General features: G+C 37.2%; 1 protein-coding gene across 1 annotated transcript; it reads left to right on the top strand.

Moving 5' to 3' along the window:
- BCAS2 (BCAS2 pre-mRNA processing factor) lies at positions 1–8,476 on the top strand. The gene is made up of 7 exons (XM_026675135.2): positions 1–173; positions 268–360; positions 1,933–2,003; positions 3,061–3,222; positions 4,547–4,597; positions 6,806–6,886; positions 7,623–8,476. Exons 1-7 carry the CDS (start codon positions 81–83, stop codon positions 7,747–7,749), a joined length of 678 nt encoding a protein of 225 aa, XP_026530920.1. The 5' UTR covers positions 1–80; the 3' UTR covers positions 7,750–8,476.
- The last annotated feature ends 6,135 nt before the right edge of the window (positions 8,477–14,611 follow it).

Consider the following 14,611-nt stretch of genomic DNA (forward strand, 5'->3'; position numbering starts at 1 on the left):
GCTGTAAGAGGAGGAGAGGCCTAAGTAGAGCTTTGTCGCGGGGCAACTGAGAAGCGGAAAGGGCTCGTGCGCGGTCCAGTATGGCCGGCTCGGGCTTAGTGGCGGGCGAAGTCGCTGTCGATGCGCTGCCCTACTTCGACCAAGGCTATGAAGCGCCGGGCGTCCGGGAAGCGGTAAGAGTGGCGCGTCGAAAAAGGCGGGAGGCGGGCTAGGGTCCGTTGCGCCTTTCGGAGGAGCTAAGCGAGTCGCTGTCCGCTTTTCTCTCAGGCCGCGGCGCTGGTGGAGGAGGAGACGCGGCGCTACAGACCCACCAAGAACTATCTGAGCTACCTGACTACGCCGGACTACAACACTTTCGAGGTGAGCGCGACCCGTGTTTCGCGTGGGATCAGGCCCCGGGGCGCCCTTTCTGTGACTGCGCTGCTCTTGCCGTTCAGGGAGGGTAACGACGGCTCCCTACGCGTGAATTCCCTACGTGTGAATTGTGGGAGTTGGAGTCCAGCCCATCACGGGAACACTTAGATTGAGGAAAGGCCTCTTCTTGAAACCATTTAAGAGTCTACATCAGGGGTCCCCAAACTTGGGAACTTTAAGATTTGTGGGCTTCAACTCCTATGCTGGCTGGAGAATTCTGGGAGTTGAATTTTGGTCTACATTTTAGACATTTCGGAACACAAGCGCACAGATGATATTGGTGGAGGGTGAAATCTGCTTGGTTGACTTATGCTTTATTGACACTTTCCCTGATGCAGGTTTGCTGTTTAGAAATAGGAGTAGTTCTGACCTTGCCCACAATTCTTGTTTTCTTGCAAGCTTACAAGAATTTCTGATAAAAACAGATTTTGTAGGCATGGTGATTGGATAGGGAAGGGACAGTAGCACTTGCCCCAAACATAATATACTCTGCAGAAATGGTTGCAAGTAGAGGAAATGTATTACCTTTCTTCCTTTCAAATGCTAAAGACAGATTTCAAAGCTTCTCCTTATTTGTGTGGGGATGTTCTATGTGCAACGTCTATAATACTTTAAAAAGAAAAAAATCCTTTACCAATAGAATGGACCAGATGGGATGGGGTGGAATGACCCTGACATCATCAAGATTGTGCTGCAGAAATTGCACACTTCTAATTTCTGAATATCTTACAAAACTCCCCATAACAGATCTGTTTGCAGTGTTAAACCATAACCTAGGCTATGTGGAGGGACTCTGGGTAAATGTAGACATTTTAGAAAAGCATCTGTATTAGAACAAATTGGAAAAAAAAGACTTGAAATTGCCACATTTATTTTCAATTGCAGTAACACTTTCATAGACTAGAATAACCAAAAGTATGTTTCATATAACTGAAATGGACTTTTGGCTCACAAAAACTGATAGTAATGGTGCTTTGTCCCATAAAATTTACTACCTGGCAAATTGCAGAGGATTATCTGCATTCATTAATCAGATGTTTTGTCTCTTGCTTTTTTTAAAGTAAGAATTATATTTTCCAGTTCAAATAACAGACTTCAGGTCAATAATCTGTGAAGTGCACGTTGGCAAATTAGCATTCCTTTCACAGGAAAGAAATGAGGGGTTCTTAATTTTAGGATATTTCTCCATAGGTAGTATTGCTGTTTGGTTTGTATTCATCTGGTTAGCTATGAATGGAGAATTTACCCTGCGTCAAATGTGAAACTTTGGTTGCAGAGATATGTGTATAAATGACATCCTCCAATTTTAATTCAGGAAAACTAATTCCACAGATCTCTATTTCTGATTATGATGATCAATGCACTGCCCAAGAAGTGGTTTATAATCAAAACCACCAAAAGATAATCAAATGGGGTAAGACTAGTATACATGTATGGCTGTTGCATAATTCATTGATTATAATCTTTCACCTCCTGCTTTTGAGGATATAACTAATGTGTCTTTAATTTGATTCATAGACTGAAATAATGAGAAATGAGTTTGAACGCTTAGCAGCTCGGCAACCTATAGAATTACTGAGCATGAAAAGGTAAGGCTAGCTATATGTAGGTACAGTGTCTGCATCTATACTAAGGCAAAACATAGAACTAAAATTTGGGATTATTAAAAACTATTATTTTACCTCTTACCTCATTATGACAAGCAAGAACTAGTCAGTAATCAGTAATTCTTTTAATCTTAAAAAAAATAAGAATGGTTTTGGAGTTACAGAGAAAAGAGGGATATGTATTTTACAAATATTGACCTTTGGGAAAAATCAGACAGTGAATCATTACTTCTGTTGGTATAAGCCTAGAATTTTCAGGTACCGTATTTTTCACACTATAAGACACACTCCCCCCCCCCCAAAAAAGTGGGTGGAAATGTCTGTGTCTCTCACAGAGCCAATGTTGCCGAAGCCCCGCCCACCCACTGGCCCCCACCCTTGAGCCTCTGCCTCCCATCAGTTTGCCTCCTTGTAGCAAACAGCAAACAGCCTGGTCAGCTTCAGCACAGCCTGACTTAACAAGATCAGCTGATTGGCAGTTGGCTCAACCTCCTGGAATACCGTTGATCAGCTGCTCCAAGCTGCGGGGATCGCCATTGCTGTGGCCGATCACTGCTGTGTGCCTCATTTTTGGCCTCCGTGCATCCCATTTTTGGCCCGTTTCAGGTGCCGATCACTGCTGACAGTGTTGATCCCCGCTGCCTGGAATGGGCCAAAAATGGGGTGCGCGGAGGCCATGTTCGGCGGCAATCCCCGCAGCCTGGAACAGCAGATCGGCGGTATTCTGGGAGGCTGATCCAGCTGCCAATCAGCTGCTTGTGCTAAATCAGGCTGTGCTGAAGCTGACCAGGCTGTTTGCTGTTTGGTGCAAGGAGGCAAATTGCTGGGAGGCAGAGGCAGAATTTTTTCTTGTTTTCTCCCGAAAAGCTAGGTGTGTCTTATGGTCTGAAGCATCTTATAGTGCAAAAAATATGGTATTTGAATCATGTTTAACTTACAGAACCGATACATTTATAAGTTTAAATCTTAAAAATAATGGGTTATGTATCACTTACATTCTAATGAGATACAATGATTTTTCTTCTCATTTTCATTAAAGATATGAGCTGCCTGCACCCTCCTCTGGGCAGAAGAATGATATTACAGCATGGCAAGAATGTGTCAATAACTCAATGGCTCAACTGGAACACCAAGCAGTTCGAATTGAAAATTTGGAGTTGATGTCTCAGTATGGCTGCAATGGCTGGAAAGTATATAATGAGTAAGCTGGTTTGTTTAGCCTTAGTTATTCTTTGAAAGAGGTTATCTACAAGACTTGGTATTCCATTTCCATTTGGGGGCCTTCATTTTTTTTGGTAATAAAAGAATGCTGTCAAGTGACTTAATTGGTAAATTAAGATTGATATGAATCCAACACATAGCTACAGATAGTTCTTGTTTAGTGACTGCCTCATATAGTGACCTTGTCAGGGGCAATGAAAAGGTAACTTTATGATCAAATCTTGCATTTAGGACCTTTTCAGGTCAGTAAAGCAAAGGTAAAATGAAATAAGGTCATGATGTCTGGTCCCAATTTTGGTCACCAAATGAGGATTATCTAATTCATTTTCTGATGGAATGGGAAACACACATTTTCTTTTGAGACTGAAACCTAATACAAATTGTCCTTGACCTATGACCACAATTGAGCCCAGAATTTAGGTTGTTAAGGGAGACATTTGATAAGTGAGTTTTACCCCATTTTAAAACCTTTCTTGCCACATATGTTAAGTGAATCACTGCAGTTGTTAAGTTAGTAACATGGTTGAATCTGACTCCAGATTCAACCATGTTTTTGCTTATCAGAAGGTCACAGAAAAGGGTCACATAATCCCGGAATATTGCAACCATCATAAACAGTTGCCATGGGGATGCTGCAATGGTTATAAGTGTGAAAAACAGTCATAAATCATTTTTTCCAGTGCCATTATAACTTCCAATGATGACTAAATGAACTGCTTTAAGTCCATGACAGCCTGTACTCTTTCTTTCTTTGTAGCACACAGCAGGCATATGCAAAATATGTTTTGTAACTTCCTTTAATAGATCAGGTGTTTTTACACTTTAATATTTTTAGTGTCAGGTTTAAAAGATGGCAAATTAACAGCAGTAAATATAAAAGATGTGGGAACTAAATAAGCTTGTTGTTTATTTTATCCAGGTAAAATACTTTAAATCATAAATAGTGAATGTTCAGTTTTAATAAAAATGAGTCCCCAGTCTGGCACTAAGGCTTTCATTGTACCATAGACATCTTTGTTAGAGCTGCGATCTTGATAATCATTTGTAGTACTGCAACATAGGAAAGCCTACTACTTTATTTAAACACTACAAGTTTGTATTTGCAGAAGGGCCTATACTGTTCCATGTAGCAGGGGCTATAAACCTTACCATAATACCACTATTCCATAGTAAATCCTTTTACTGTTAGTTCCATCTTCAATGACCAAGTCTGGTACGTAGAATTATTGTGAAATAATACTTCGTTATTTTTCCTTTTTATATTTGAATAATATAATGAACTTGTATTTTTGTCTGCTAATTAGGCATTTAGTCCACATGATTGAACAGGCACAGAAAGAGCTACAAAGTTTAAGGTAAGAGCTGCTTTTGCTTTCAGTCAGAAGAAACAAAGTTGTGGAGTTTGTTTCCATCATTTTTATCCTCATTGGTAACTTAGCTTAAATTGAGCAAAAATTTTCTTGGCCACAGATTCTACCAGACTTCCATTTATATAAGAAATACACATTTATATGAAAACTATTTATTTACTTATTTTCTATAATTATCTGGGGGGACTGCCCTCTGGGTAGTAAAACAATTAAAAATACAAAAATGTATATAGCATCTGAGAAAATTGTCATAATAGTTGTCAGTATAATCAAGAAACAGCACCCTTAACACATTAGGAGTCCCAGGTGGGCACATAGCCAGTTTTTTAAAACAAACTGAGTCGGGGCCATTCTGGTTTTGAAGGAAGGATGTTCCAAAGAACAGGGACCAGAGTAGGCAATGCACGTCTTCTGATCCCTGCCAGTCATAATTTCTTGGCTGGCAGGACTCACAGCATTGCCCAATGTGCTGTACTGATTTGGATGGATAGAAGCTATTGGCAAAAGATGGTCCCTTAGATAACCCAGTCCTAAGCCATGTAGGGCTTTAAAGGAAACAACTACAACCTTGAATTGCACCTGGAAATGCCAGTAACCAATGCAGCTCACACAGTAGTGGTATTATGCAATATTATTGATACTATCCATAGCAATTAAAGCTTCAAATGTTCTTCAGTGATAGCCCTATGTAAAGCATGTTGCAATCCAAAGGAGAGGTTACAGTGCATGGGTGACTCTGAGCAGAGTCTCCGGGTCCTGGAATGGGCACAATTGTACCATCCATGGTTCACCATTCAAAGGTATGCAAAGGACCTCCTAGTTACAGTTGTCACCTGCTCTTCAAGGATGAGAACTCCCTTCTTGTACATTGGTTCTATCCTGGGCAGTAATCCAGCTACGCATTAAGTCTTACTTGAGTTAAGTCAAAGCCCATTGTAGCCTGTCATAGTCTCCAGATACTGGAACAGGATATTCACCACATCACTCAGAGAACTTGGGGTAGAGAGTTGGACACATGGATCTAACACTGAAGTGACCAACCTAGGATCTGCAGGCTTCAACTGGCTCAGTCCTCCCAGATAACCATACAGAACCTGGCCCCTGCAGCCACAGATTCTGCCTACGTCCCCAAATCCATAACACTGTTACTGCTCCGACAGAAAAACCAGGTCAGGTGCATTATCACTATTATGTGTTAGGCTCTGGATGACTTGGGATAGGCCCATGAACTCTTGAGCTATCTCTGACCCCACTCGCAGGAAAGGCAAATTAAAGTTCCCCAAAACCATAAGGGGAAACTTTACCACCAGCCCGACCATAATGTCAAGAAGCTCAAGCAGGGAGGTTTGTATGCAGAAGGGTGCTGGTGCAATAGCAACGAGCCCAACTGATCCCTCTTTGGTGCCCAACTTAATAAACTGTGTTTCCTGCTCAGCAATCTGAACAATAGGGCAAATATCTTAGATCTCTCTCTCTCCCTCCCCCTCCTCTCTCTCTCTCTCACACACACACTGGATTCTTGGCTTTCCAAGTCCAAACAAAGCATAAGATATAAGTCGTAGGGGTCAGACAGTAAACCAGTCCTGTTCTCTCTGCTTTGGTGACAATCTCAAAAGGCTCTACCACAACTCAACCAAAAACAGAAAACCTCCAATCATTACAACATACTAAAATTCATCTACCAACAGCACCCATGATTCTGCCAGGATGGTAAAAAAAAAAAAAGTTAGATTTTTGAAACTTCTTTTCTAATGGGTAAAAGTTGCTGGTTTGCAGTATATTTAAAGTTGATGGGAAATATTTTCATTTATTAAGATATAAATAATAAATAGAATTTATAAATATTTAAAATAATTTACAGAAAATTAAAATAAATCTTAGGTGTTCTGCATCGGGGTTGTTACAATAGGGGTCTTCGTTCTGTTACAATTTGGAGGCATATCTGCACAATGATAGTCCAAAATGATTGCCATTCCCTTCTGGTTAACACATCTAGAATCTAAAACTATCCTGCTTTTCTCACTGAGCATTCTGAGATGCTCCAAGTGTATCCAGTGAGCTGTTTGATTTTTGTGATGTCATTTTAAAGACCAGTATTATGAGTGTTTGTAACTCTAAGGATTATTATCTTAAGGTATTGGGCTGAGGAATAAATTACTAATTTAATTCATTATGCCATTTTCTTTCTTCCAGAAAACACATACAAGACCTTAATTGGCAGCGGAAGAACATGCAACTCACAGCTGGTGCTAAACTTCGTGAAATGGAATCCATGTGAGTAGTTTTTCTCACTAGTATTTCACCTACTTTTAAAACAATTTCTGCAGAACTACTGAATTAATATGTTAAAATGTAACTGGGTTTTTAGCTTATAAAACATTTCCATATGTAGAAATAGAAGTTAGCAATTGCAAGTTTTTTTATTTCTCTTTTTTCTTCCTCATATTGAAAAAAAAAAGAAATAAATAAGAATTTTTTGAAATTCAATATGGAGCAGATTATTAGAGCTTAAATGTTACAAAATAACTTTTCCAAGTTACCCGATGTGTGTCATGCCATGACATAGCGTAGTTTATTTTGTTCCGTTGGCTATCCAGCCATTATAATTTGTTAAAAATGGCTTATGGTTTAGCATAATTTGTAAATATTGGCAATTGTGACTAGGTCAACAACTCGCTTAACATAGTTAAGCAAACATGAGTTATTATAAGAACCAGATTGTAAATCCCTGTTTCTATGTATTAGCAATTCTGTGCAGTGTTAAGGTGTTGCCTTTTCACGTTGTCCCTTATTATCTATATTTTCCTTCCAACAACAGCCGTGTTATTTCTGTCATCTCAGGTGAAGTTCTGTTTGTGTTAAGCACATTCTACTACATAATATGCTATTTTGCATTCCTTTGCTATCTTTCTATTTTATTGACATGGTATGGCACACCCTAAGGTGAATATTCCTTCTTTCAGCAATAAAACTAGCACATTCATTTACAATGTTTTTTCTTTTTTTCTAGATGGGTATCACTTGTCAGTAAAAATTATGAGATTGAACGAACTATTGTGCAGTTGGAAAATGAAATTTCTCAAATTAAGCAGCAACATGGAGAGGCAAATAAAGAAAACATCCAACAAGACTTCTGAGTCTTGCTTTAGTCTATTGTTGCTAATATGACATTGCCTGAAGCTTATGCATAAGTGAATATGTTGATTTCTCTATGTATATAATGATAAAGAAGCCATCACCTCTGTTAATAGATTCATGAACTTTAATAAACTGATTGCAAAGTTGAAACCCCTTCAGAAGATTTATTAACTTTTCAGATTTTTAGCATGAGAATCATTGAGAGATTTATTTTTATGAAGGATTGTATCTTTTATTAAAGGAATACAAAAATAAAACATACCAATGTAAATTTTCTAGCAGGGACAAAACATTGTAGTTGAAAAACCCTGTCGCAAAATTTATGTTACCAATGAATATCAAAATACTTTCAAATGTCACAAAGTGGTTAGCAAGATCTAAAAGATGAAATAATTTACTTATATTTGCTCTTAGGCAAAAAAAAATGGATTATGTCTGTATTAAATACAAAAATGCATGTTGGAAGCAAAGACCTTAGTTTGAAGTATCATGACAATATATTGGATTAGTGCAAATGGTATAATGGAATTTTTTATGTACGGTTATTTAGGAGATGTGAGACATTGCTTTGGTTATTTAATTTGAAATATAGTTTCATATTTGAAATATAAATAAAACTTGGTTTAATAGAGCTTGGTTTTACAGACTTCAGATGCAATGAACGTATTTTGTGTTTGGACTTTTTAATGGACTAATGAAAATCAAAGTTTGGGTTTTCACTGCAAATTATATTTTTATCAGTTATATATTTACATAACCGATATACATAAAATAGATTTACCAGATAACCAGTGGTCTTTTAAATTAAGATTTTGCTGCAAATAACTTCGCTTGTGTCACTTATATGGTTATGGAAATGATGCAAATTGACAACTAATTTAGATTTAGTAAATAACCCCCACAGTACTTAAAAATTGAGAAACTTCCTAGCATAGTAACTGCTGCACTTATTATTAATGGCAAATTCTTGATAATGGTAAAATGCTTCCAGGTAATTTTAGGACAAAGAAATATAGTAATGGTGCCAGAAGGTGAAATTTTCAGATGATTATGTTCAGTTGTATTGTGTTTAATGAATGCAGATGAATCTTGTGGCAAATCAGGATTTTTCTCTCATAACATTGTAGTTATCTGTAGGAAAAAAATATCCAAGATGATTCCATGTGTGTGGTGTTTTTTGCTTTAGAATCATAATATACTGTCATAATACAGTATATTGTCCCCAGTCTTTCTTTGCTTGATTACAAAATTTGTAGTTTTCTTTTAGAGTAATAATCAGTTGGGATTTATTTGCAGCTTCAGCAGCAGTACAGTACCTGTTTGTTTTCTAAAAATGAGTACTTACGTTGTTTTAAAAATGGAAGTGGAATGAACTGTACCAAAGCACTTATTTCTCTTATTGCAGTTGGGGCAACAGAATATGAATTTCCTTTATTCCCTTTATTCTTCTGACTAAGGAGCACAGGGTACTACAGAAGGAATTATTTTTTCAGAGCTCTTATATAGAAGCATTTCTAACTATAATGAAGCAATCAGAATTTAGGCAAGAAAAAGGATAAGTGGAATAAAAAAGAGTACTGAGAAATGAAAAAGTAGGGGAATTTAAAAAAAAGGTGGCTGGGAGTGTTCATTCTAGTTCACTTTTGTGCTTGCTTCTAGGATCTTGCTGATGTATTTTGTCATCTATTAAAATCCACTTAGCTACACAAGTAGCTTAATCACCTAACCAGTGACAAGCCATCTTTTCACAGTTCCTTTTCCGGGGCTTTCTTAAGAGCTTGAGGAATTTTAATTCCCCAGCACTGCCTGCGTCAGAAGTAGATCTGGATTTCACTTTCTTAAGGCTAATGCTTCCACAATCCAAACCTCAGCCACGCTTCTGTAAGCAGGAGTGTAAGTTGCAGATGTTTGTGCATGTGTCATGTAGCACAAAATTGGAAAATCAGGATTAAGTCAGGAAAGAAATGCTATCGCACTGCATAGTGAAGTGTAACAATATTGTTTTGTTTCCAATTATGTCCCTGGATCCCAAATGTGTCTTAAGCTTTGTTAGAAAACATGAATGGTGAATAACTGCAGTATAATTAGGAAGTGCACATAACTGCCCAGAAAAAAAAATCTATAACCTAGTGGTAACAAACATTCTGTGGAACAGATAGAAAGAGTGGCAAGTGGACTTCTCATAAGGTGTAATTGGTCATGATTCGTGAACTGACAACTGTAGAGTTGTAATTGCAGGAATGTTCCAATCTCGGATGGCAAACCTCAGATAAAGAATGTTTCCAAGCAAATACAATTCAGGTAAACAAAGTCACTAATCTAAAGGAGGATTAGAGAGAGGAAGTAAACATATGTTAGACTTTAACTAGAGATAATTAATTGTATGGATTACTGTGCTAAACAGTAACGAAAGTTAAGCAGTAACCAAAGTTAACCAGTGATGGAGGATAACTAAAAATGTGTATAAATGCAAGACTAGATTCCAATAAAGATCATCATGATTCAGTTGTTCATGATCAAACAACTCGACTGCCTCGTCATTACAACAGGCAACGGAAATCAGACTGTTGGTTTGATCTCCAAGCTTGGCAATTGCAAACATTTCATCACCATTCGAGGAGACATTGTGAGTGCACTTTGAATTGTGCTCATCTGTCAGAACACTGGCCTTTAAATACCTTTTTATGTGATGCAAATTAGTATGGATGTTTGTTCGGCTACTTCTGAGTCATGGTCTGGTTTCGGACTGTTTGGTTGGCTGTTGACAATTCAAGAACAGAAATACCACACAGCCATTTTGCAAGAATACAACAGATCAGCCTTAAAATGTTACACTATTTGATCTACGTCTAATTAATAAATTGCTTCAAGTACAATAGGAAAAATAAGATAACATTGCTGGGATTCAAATTGGGTAATTATAATACTGCTTTGCCCTGATACTTATTTTATTCTTCACAGTGCAACCTTCCAGATCCCCTGGCAAGCACTTTCTTTAAAGTTATGAAGGCTGAACAGTCCACAAAGCCAAATGCCACAGCCACTGATCTATAACAAGTGAAATAAAAGCTGTTCATGCATTATTTTTTTAAATTTAAAATAAATATTCTCTAGGTATTTGCATTAAAATCTAATAACTGAAAATTTCAACATGTAAAATCTGGAGGATACCTGCATTGATACTAGACATGGGTATTTGTCATGATTTCAGTTCTACCATCTTAGGCATACTCTAATACTCATAATAAGGTTGTCTAAGATCAGATACCAGATCCTCACCAGTGGTGAGGATGATCTATTTTGGAGAATGAGGTTAGCAAATTAATCTACCTAATAATTATTTTCCCTACATTCATTGTCAAGCAGGATGCTCAGTCATAGGTTCAGCATGCTATATTGCTACCATTTTTAATGCTATGGAATTTTTTCTCTGACGTGCAAGACATTCATTCTTCACCTACTTTCTATCACTATTCTCATTCTTCCTGACAAAAGCCCCAAATAGAGTTGTAAAGAAACCTTTCCAACCTTACAAAGCCAGAGGTAGCTATTATTTGTGTTTATGTTGTTCAGATGGGCTTGAAAGCACTATGCAACACTCTCTGTTGCATTGAGGTGCCATGCTGGGAGAACCCCTTGTTCCAACAATCAGCTGGCTCCGAACTGATTCGCTCTGATGAGCATGTGGGCCTGCCTGCCTGCCCCTACTTTTTCCTGTGTTTTGTGTCTTTTTGTTAGAGCACAGCTGATTCGGGCAGCAGAGCAGTTTGCTCTGCCGCCCTGTCTGCCCCAGCTGTTTTCTTCAGCTGCAGTGGAAGGTAAGTTTTAGCTGTTTTAAACACGGAACATGCGCACAGAGCGTGCGTTTGGCGCACTCAATTGTTTGTTATACTGGTTGAATCGCACCCCTTGGCCTTTCAGTTTCATTCTGGAGTTCAAAGTGAGGATCAAAGTACTTCCATTTGAGGGTGATGTTCAAAATCTATATTCTATAAATAATATTGCAAAGCTACAGTTTCTAATTGGCTAATTTAACAGAGGGAATAATTTGAAGGCAAACCTTTAAGACCAGATCAGGAAACAACTACTATAAGAAATGCTGGGACTATATTTTATTTATTTGCCCATAGCATTCAAATCTTGAAAAAGTTATTTCCTTTTATTTATTTATTTAAAACATTTGTACGGCTGACTGTTTTTCCTTGAGTTGTAGTTCACAATGCAAGGATAAAATGCCATCAATGAAATAAATGAAATAAAAAATACAACAAAAAATGAAAAATACCTAGTATCACAGATAGTTTTCAATGCAACTTCCAAAAACTTCTGGTTCATCCCATGCTAATTCCTCCTATTCCCTTCTTGAAAAGGGAGTGTCCCACTACCTCCTTCAATGCAAGTAGTACCATCCCTTCCACAGATGGGTTAACCATCACTTGGATCCAATTACTCAAGGCTCTTCCTGGAGGCTTTAACAACTAGGAAGAACATGGGTGATACCATTGTCCAATCTTGTGTGAGTTGTACCATAAATAAGATGGATCAAGTCCATGGTTGCTACAGTCATGAAGCCCTGTCAATCAAGGGAGTTCCTTTGTATCGTTAGACTAAGTGCCTTGCCCTATAATTAAAGGTTGAGGTGGGGGAGGGGGAGCTAGCTGTTTTTGTTGCCTTCTTCCACCTTTTGTTGAAACATTTCTGGTAGGGCTTTTGGAATTCCTTTCTGCAGCAATCTGAGACAATTCCACCAGGCAGACAATATATTGCAAGACCATAGAAAGTTGAATTTCAGATTGTAAAGTCAAAGAAGACTATATTTCATTTACTGAGATTATTTTTTATAAATCGTCCAAAAGTTGATGCACAATCAACTAATGAATGATTGCTTTCCTTCTATCAATAATAACATTGTAGTATTTTTGGTCACTTTCAAAATTCCTCCTAATTTTCAAACCCTGTCCAGTTGTCATGGCTGGAGACTATTATGAACAAAGTTGCTGATGTATGAACTTGCAGGACAGTTTTTAAACATCTCAATATAAATATAAAGAAATGTATTTTTAGCCTGGTCCACAATTGATCATGTCAGAAACATGCTTTTGATCAATATAGCATGTTATTCCTAGGTAAGATATTTCATGGGAAGTTCTAAATCAAAACCAGCATTTGTTAGCTATTGGAGAGGAAAGATATTCCTTATTTTTGTTCTATATTACAGAATATGCATTTTCATATACTAATTCTTTTTTCCCTAAGAAGTTGAAGCAGACAAAAAAGAAGAATTAGTATCTGTTTTTGGTGAGAATGGATGAAGGAACTGATGCAGAGGGTTGTGAACTAGCCCACTGACTGCCGGAAGGTTGCAGTACACCAGTTTGTGGATCTACAAGACCATCAGAGGTCTACAAAACATTTGAGAATCACTGCTGCATTAGGAGACATAATGAGGAAAGGTATACATTGAGGACAAGTGAAGTTCTAAAATGGTTACAAGCATTTGTTTAGTAGCCGTTTGAAGTTACAATGGCACTAAAAAAATTACAACTGGTCTTTGCACTTACAACCGTTGCAGCATTTCCAGAGTGTCATGATCAAAATTCAAGTGCTCAACAACTGACATATATTTACAATAGTTGCAATCCTGAGTCATGTGAATGCATCTGCTACCTTTCTGGCCAGCTTCTTAAAAGCAGTCAATGTAGGAAGCCAGATTGCTTAACGACCATATGGCTTATTTAAAAACTGTGCAATTGGCTTAATCACCGTGGCAAAGAGGTCGTAAAATCAGGTGTGAATCACTTAATAACCACCTTGCTTGGCAACAGAAATTCTGATCCCAACTGTGATCCCAACTGAGATTTTTTTCCATTTTGAACTGTAGCAGTAGTCCATTTTTTTTGTCAATTGTATAAGAAGCCACCCTTCAGTCAGTTTGTGAATATAAGCTCATGTGGAGAGTCAATTAGAAGGAAATAGCTGGACTTTGGGAAATGAACAAAGAATGTAGAGTATTAACCATTGGAAACTAATTCTGCTCAGTATTATTAGGGACAGAAATCTGATTTGAATTTTAAGTAAGGATCAGTAACACTTCTAAGCAACTTTTCTTTCTTCTCACTTACCTCACCAGATTATACACAGTTCATAACTCAACAAACAGTTTTATTTACATGTTTTCATTGCATTATTTTGTTACTAAAAAAGTTTGGACCTCTTAAAATCTGTCTCTAATTATACCAACCTTACTCTGATGGCTAGAATTTACAAACCAGAGTACCATTGTATTTCTGGAATCATTTTCAAAGAAAAAGAAGCATCAAGTGAGTTTTAAAACTTTGAGAGTTTATAAAAGGGAATTTTGTTTAGAGAGAAAATAAGAATGGCATTCCCTTTGCTCTTTCCACATTCCCATTTTAAGCATAGCATATCATGTGATTTTTAAGGTTTCTTTTAATCTTTTGTAATATTAATTCATTTTTAAACTTATGATTGTTTTTACATTCATATGCTTTGTTATGTTGTATGCCGCTTTGAGTTGCCTTGAACCATAAAATAAGTGGCATATAAATTTGATAAATAAAATTTAAAAATAAAAAATAAAATTTGAACATAGCCAAAAATTGGTTTCATACAATGTATAAAACCATACTGTGTTGAACAAGTCATAGTTTGCTGAGTGTACTAAATATTCTAAGTCACGAACTGTTGTTGCTGGAGACTACAAGAGACTGAGAAATTAGAATCCAAAATACTTTAATTTTTCCAAACCTACTGAAGTTATTTTTGATTCTCAGAATTAGTTTAGACCTTTATCCAAAATCAAATTATTACTATGTAAGAATATAAAGACATTTTGGTACT

Source organism: Notechis scutatus, chromosome 3 (assembly GCF_049901735.1).
Source record: "Notechis scutatus isolate UNSWTSFEM ecotype Mainland chromosome 3, rNotScu1.2, whole genome shotgun sequence".
In the NCBI taxonomy this organism is placed as follows: Eukaryota; Metazoa; Chordata; class Lepidosauria; order Squamata; family Elapidae; genus Notechis; species Notechis scutatus.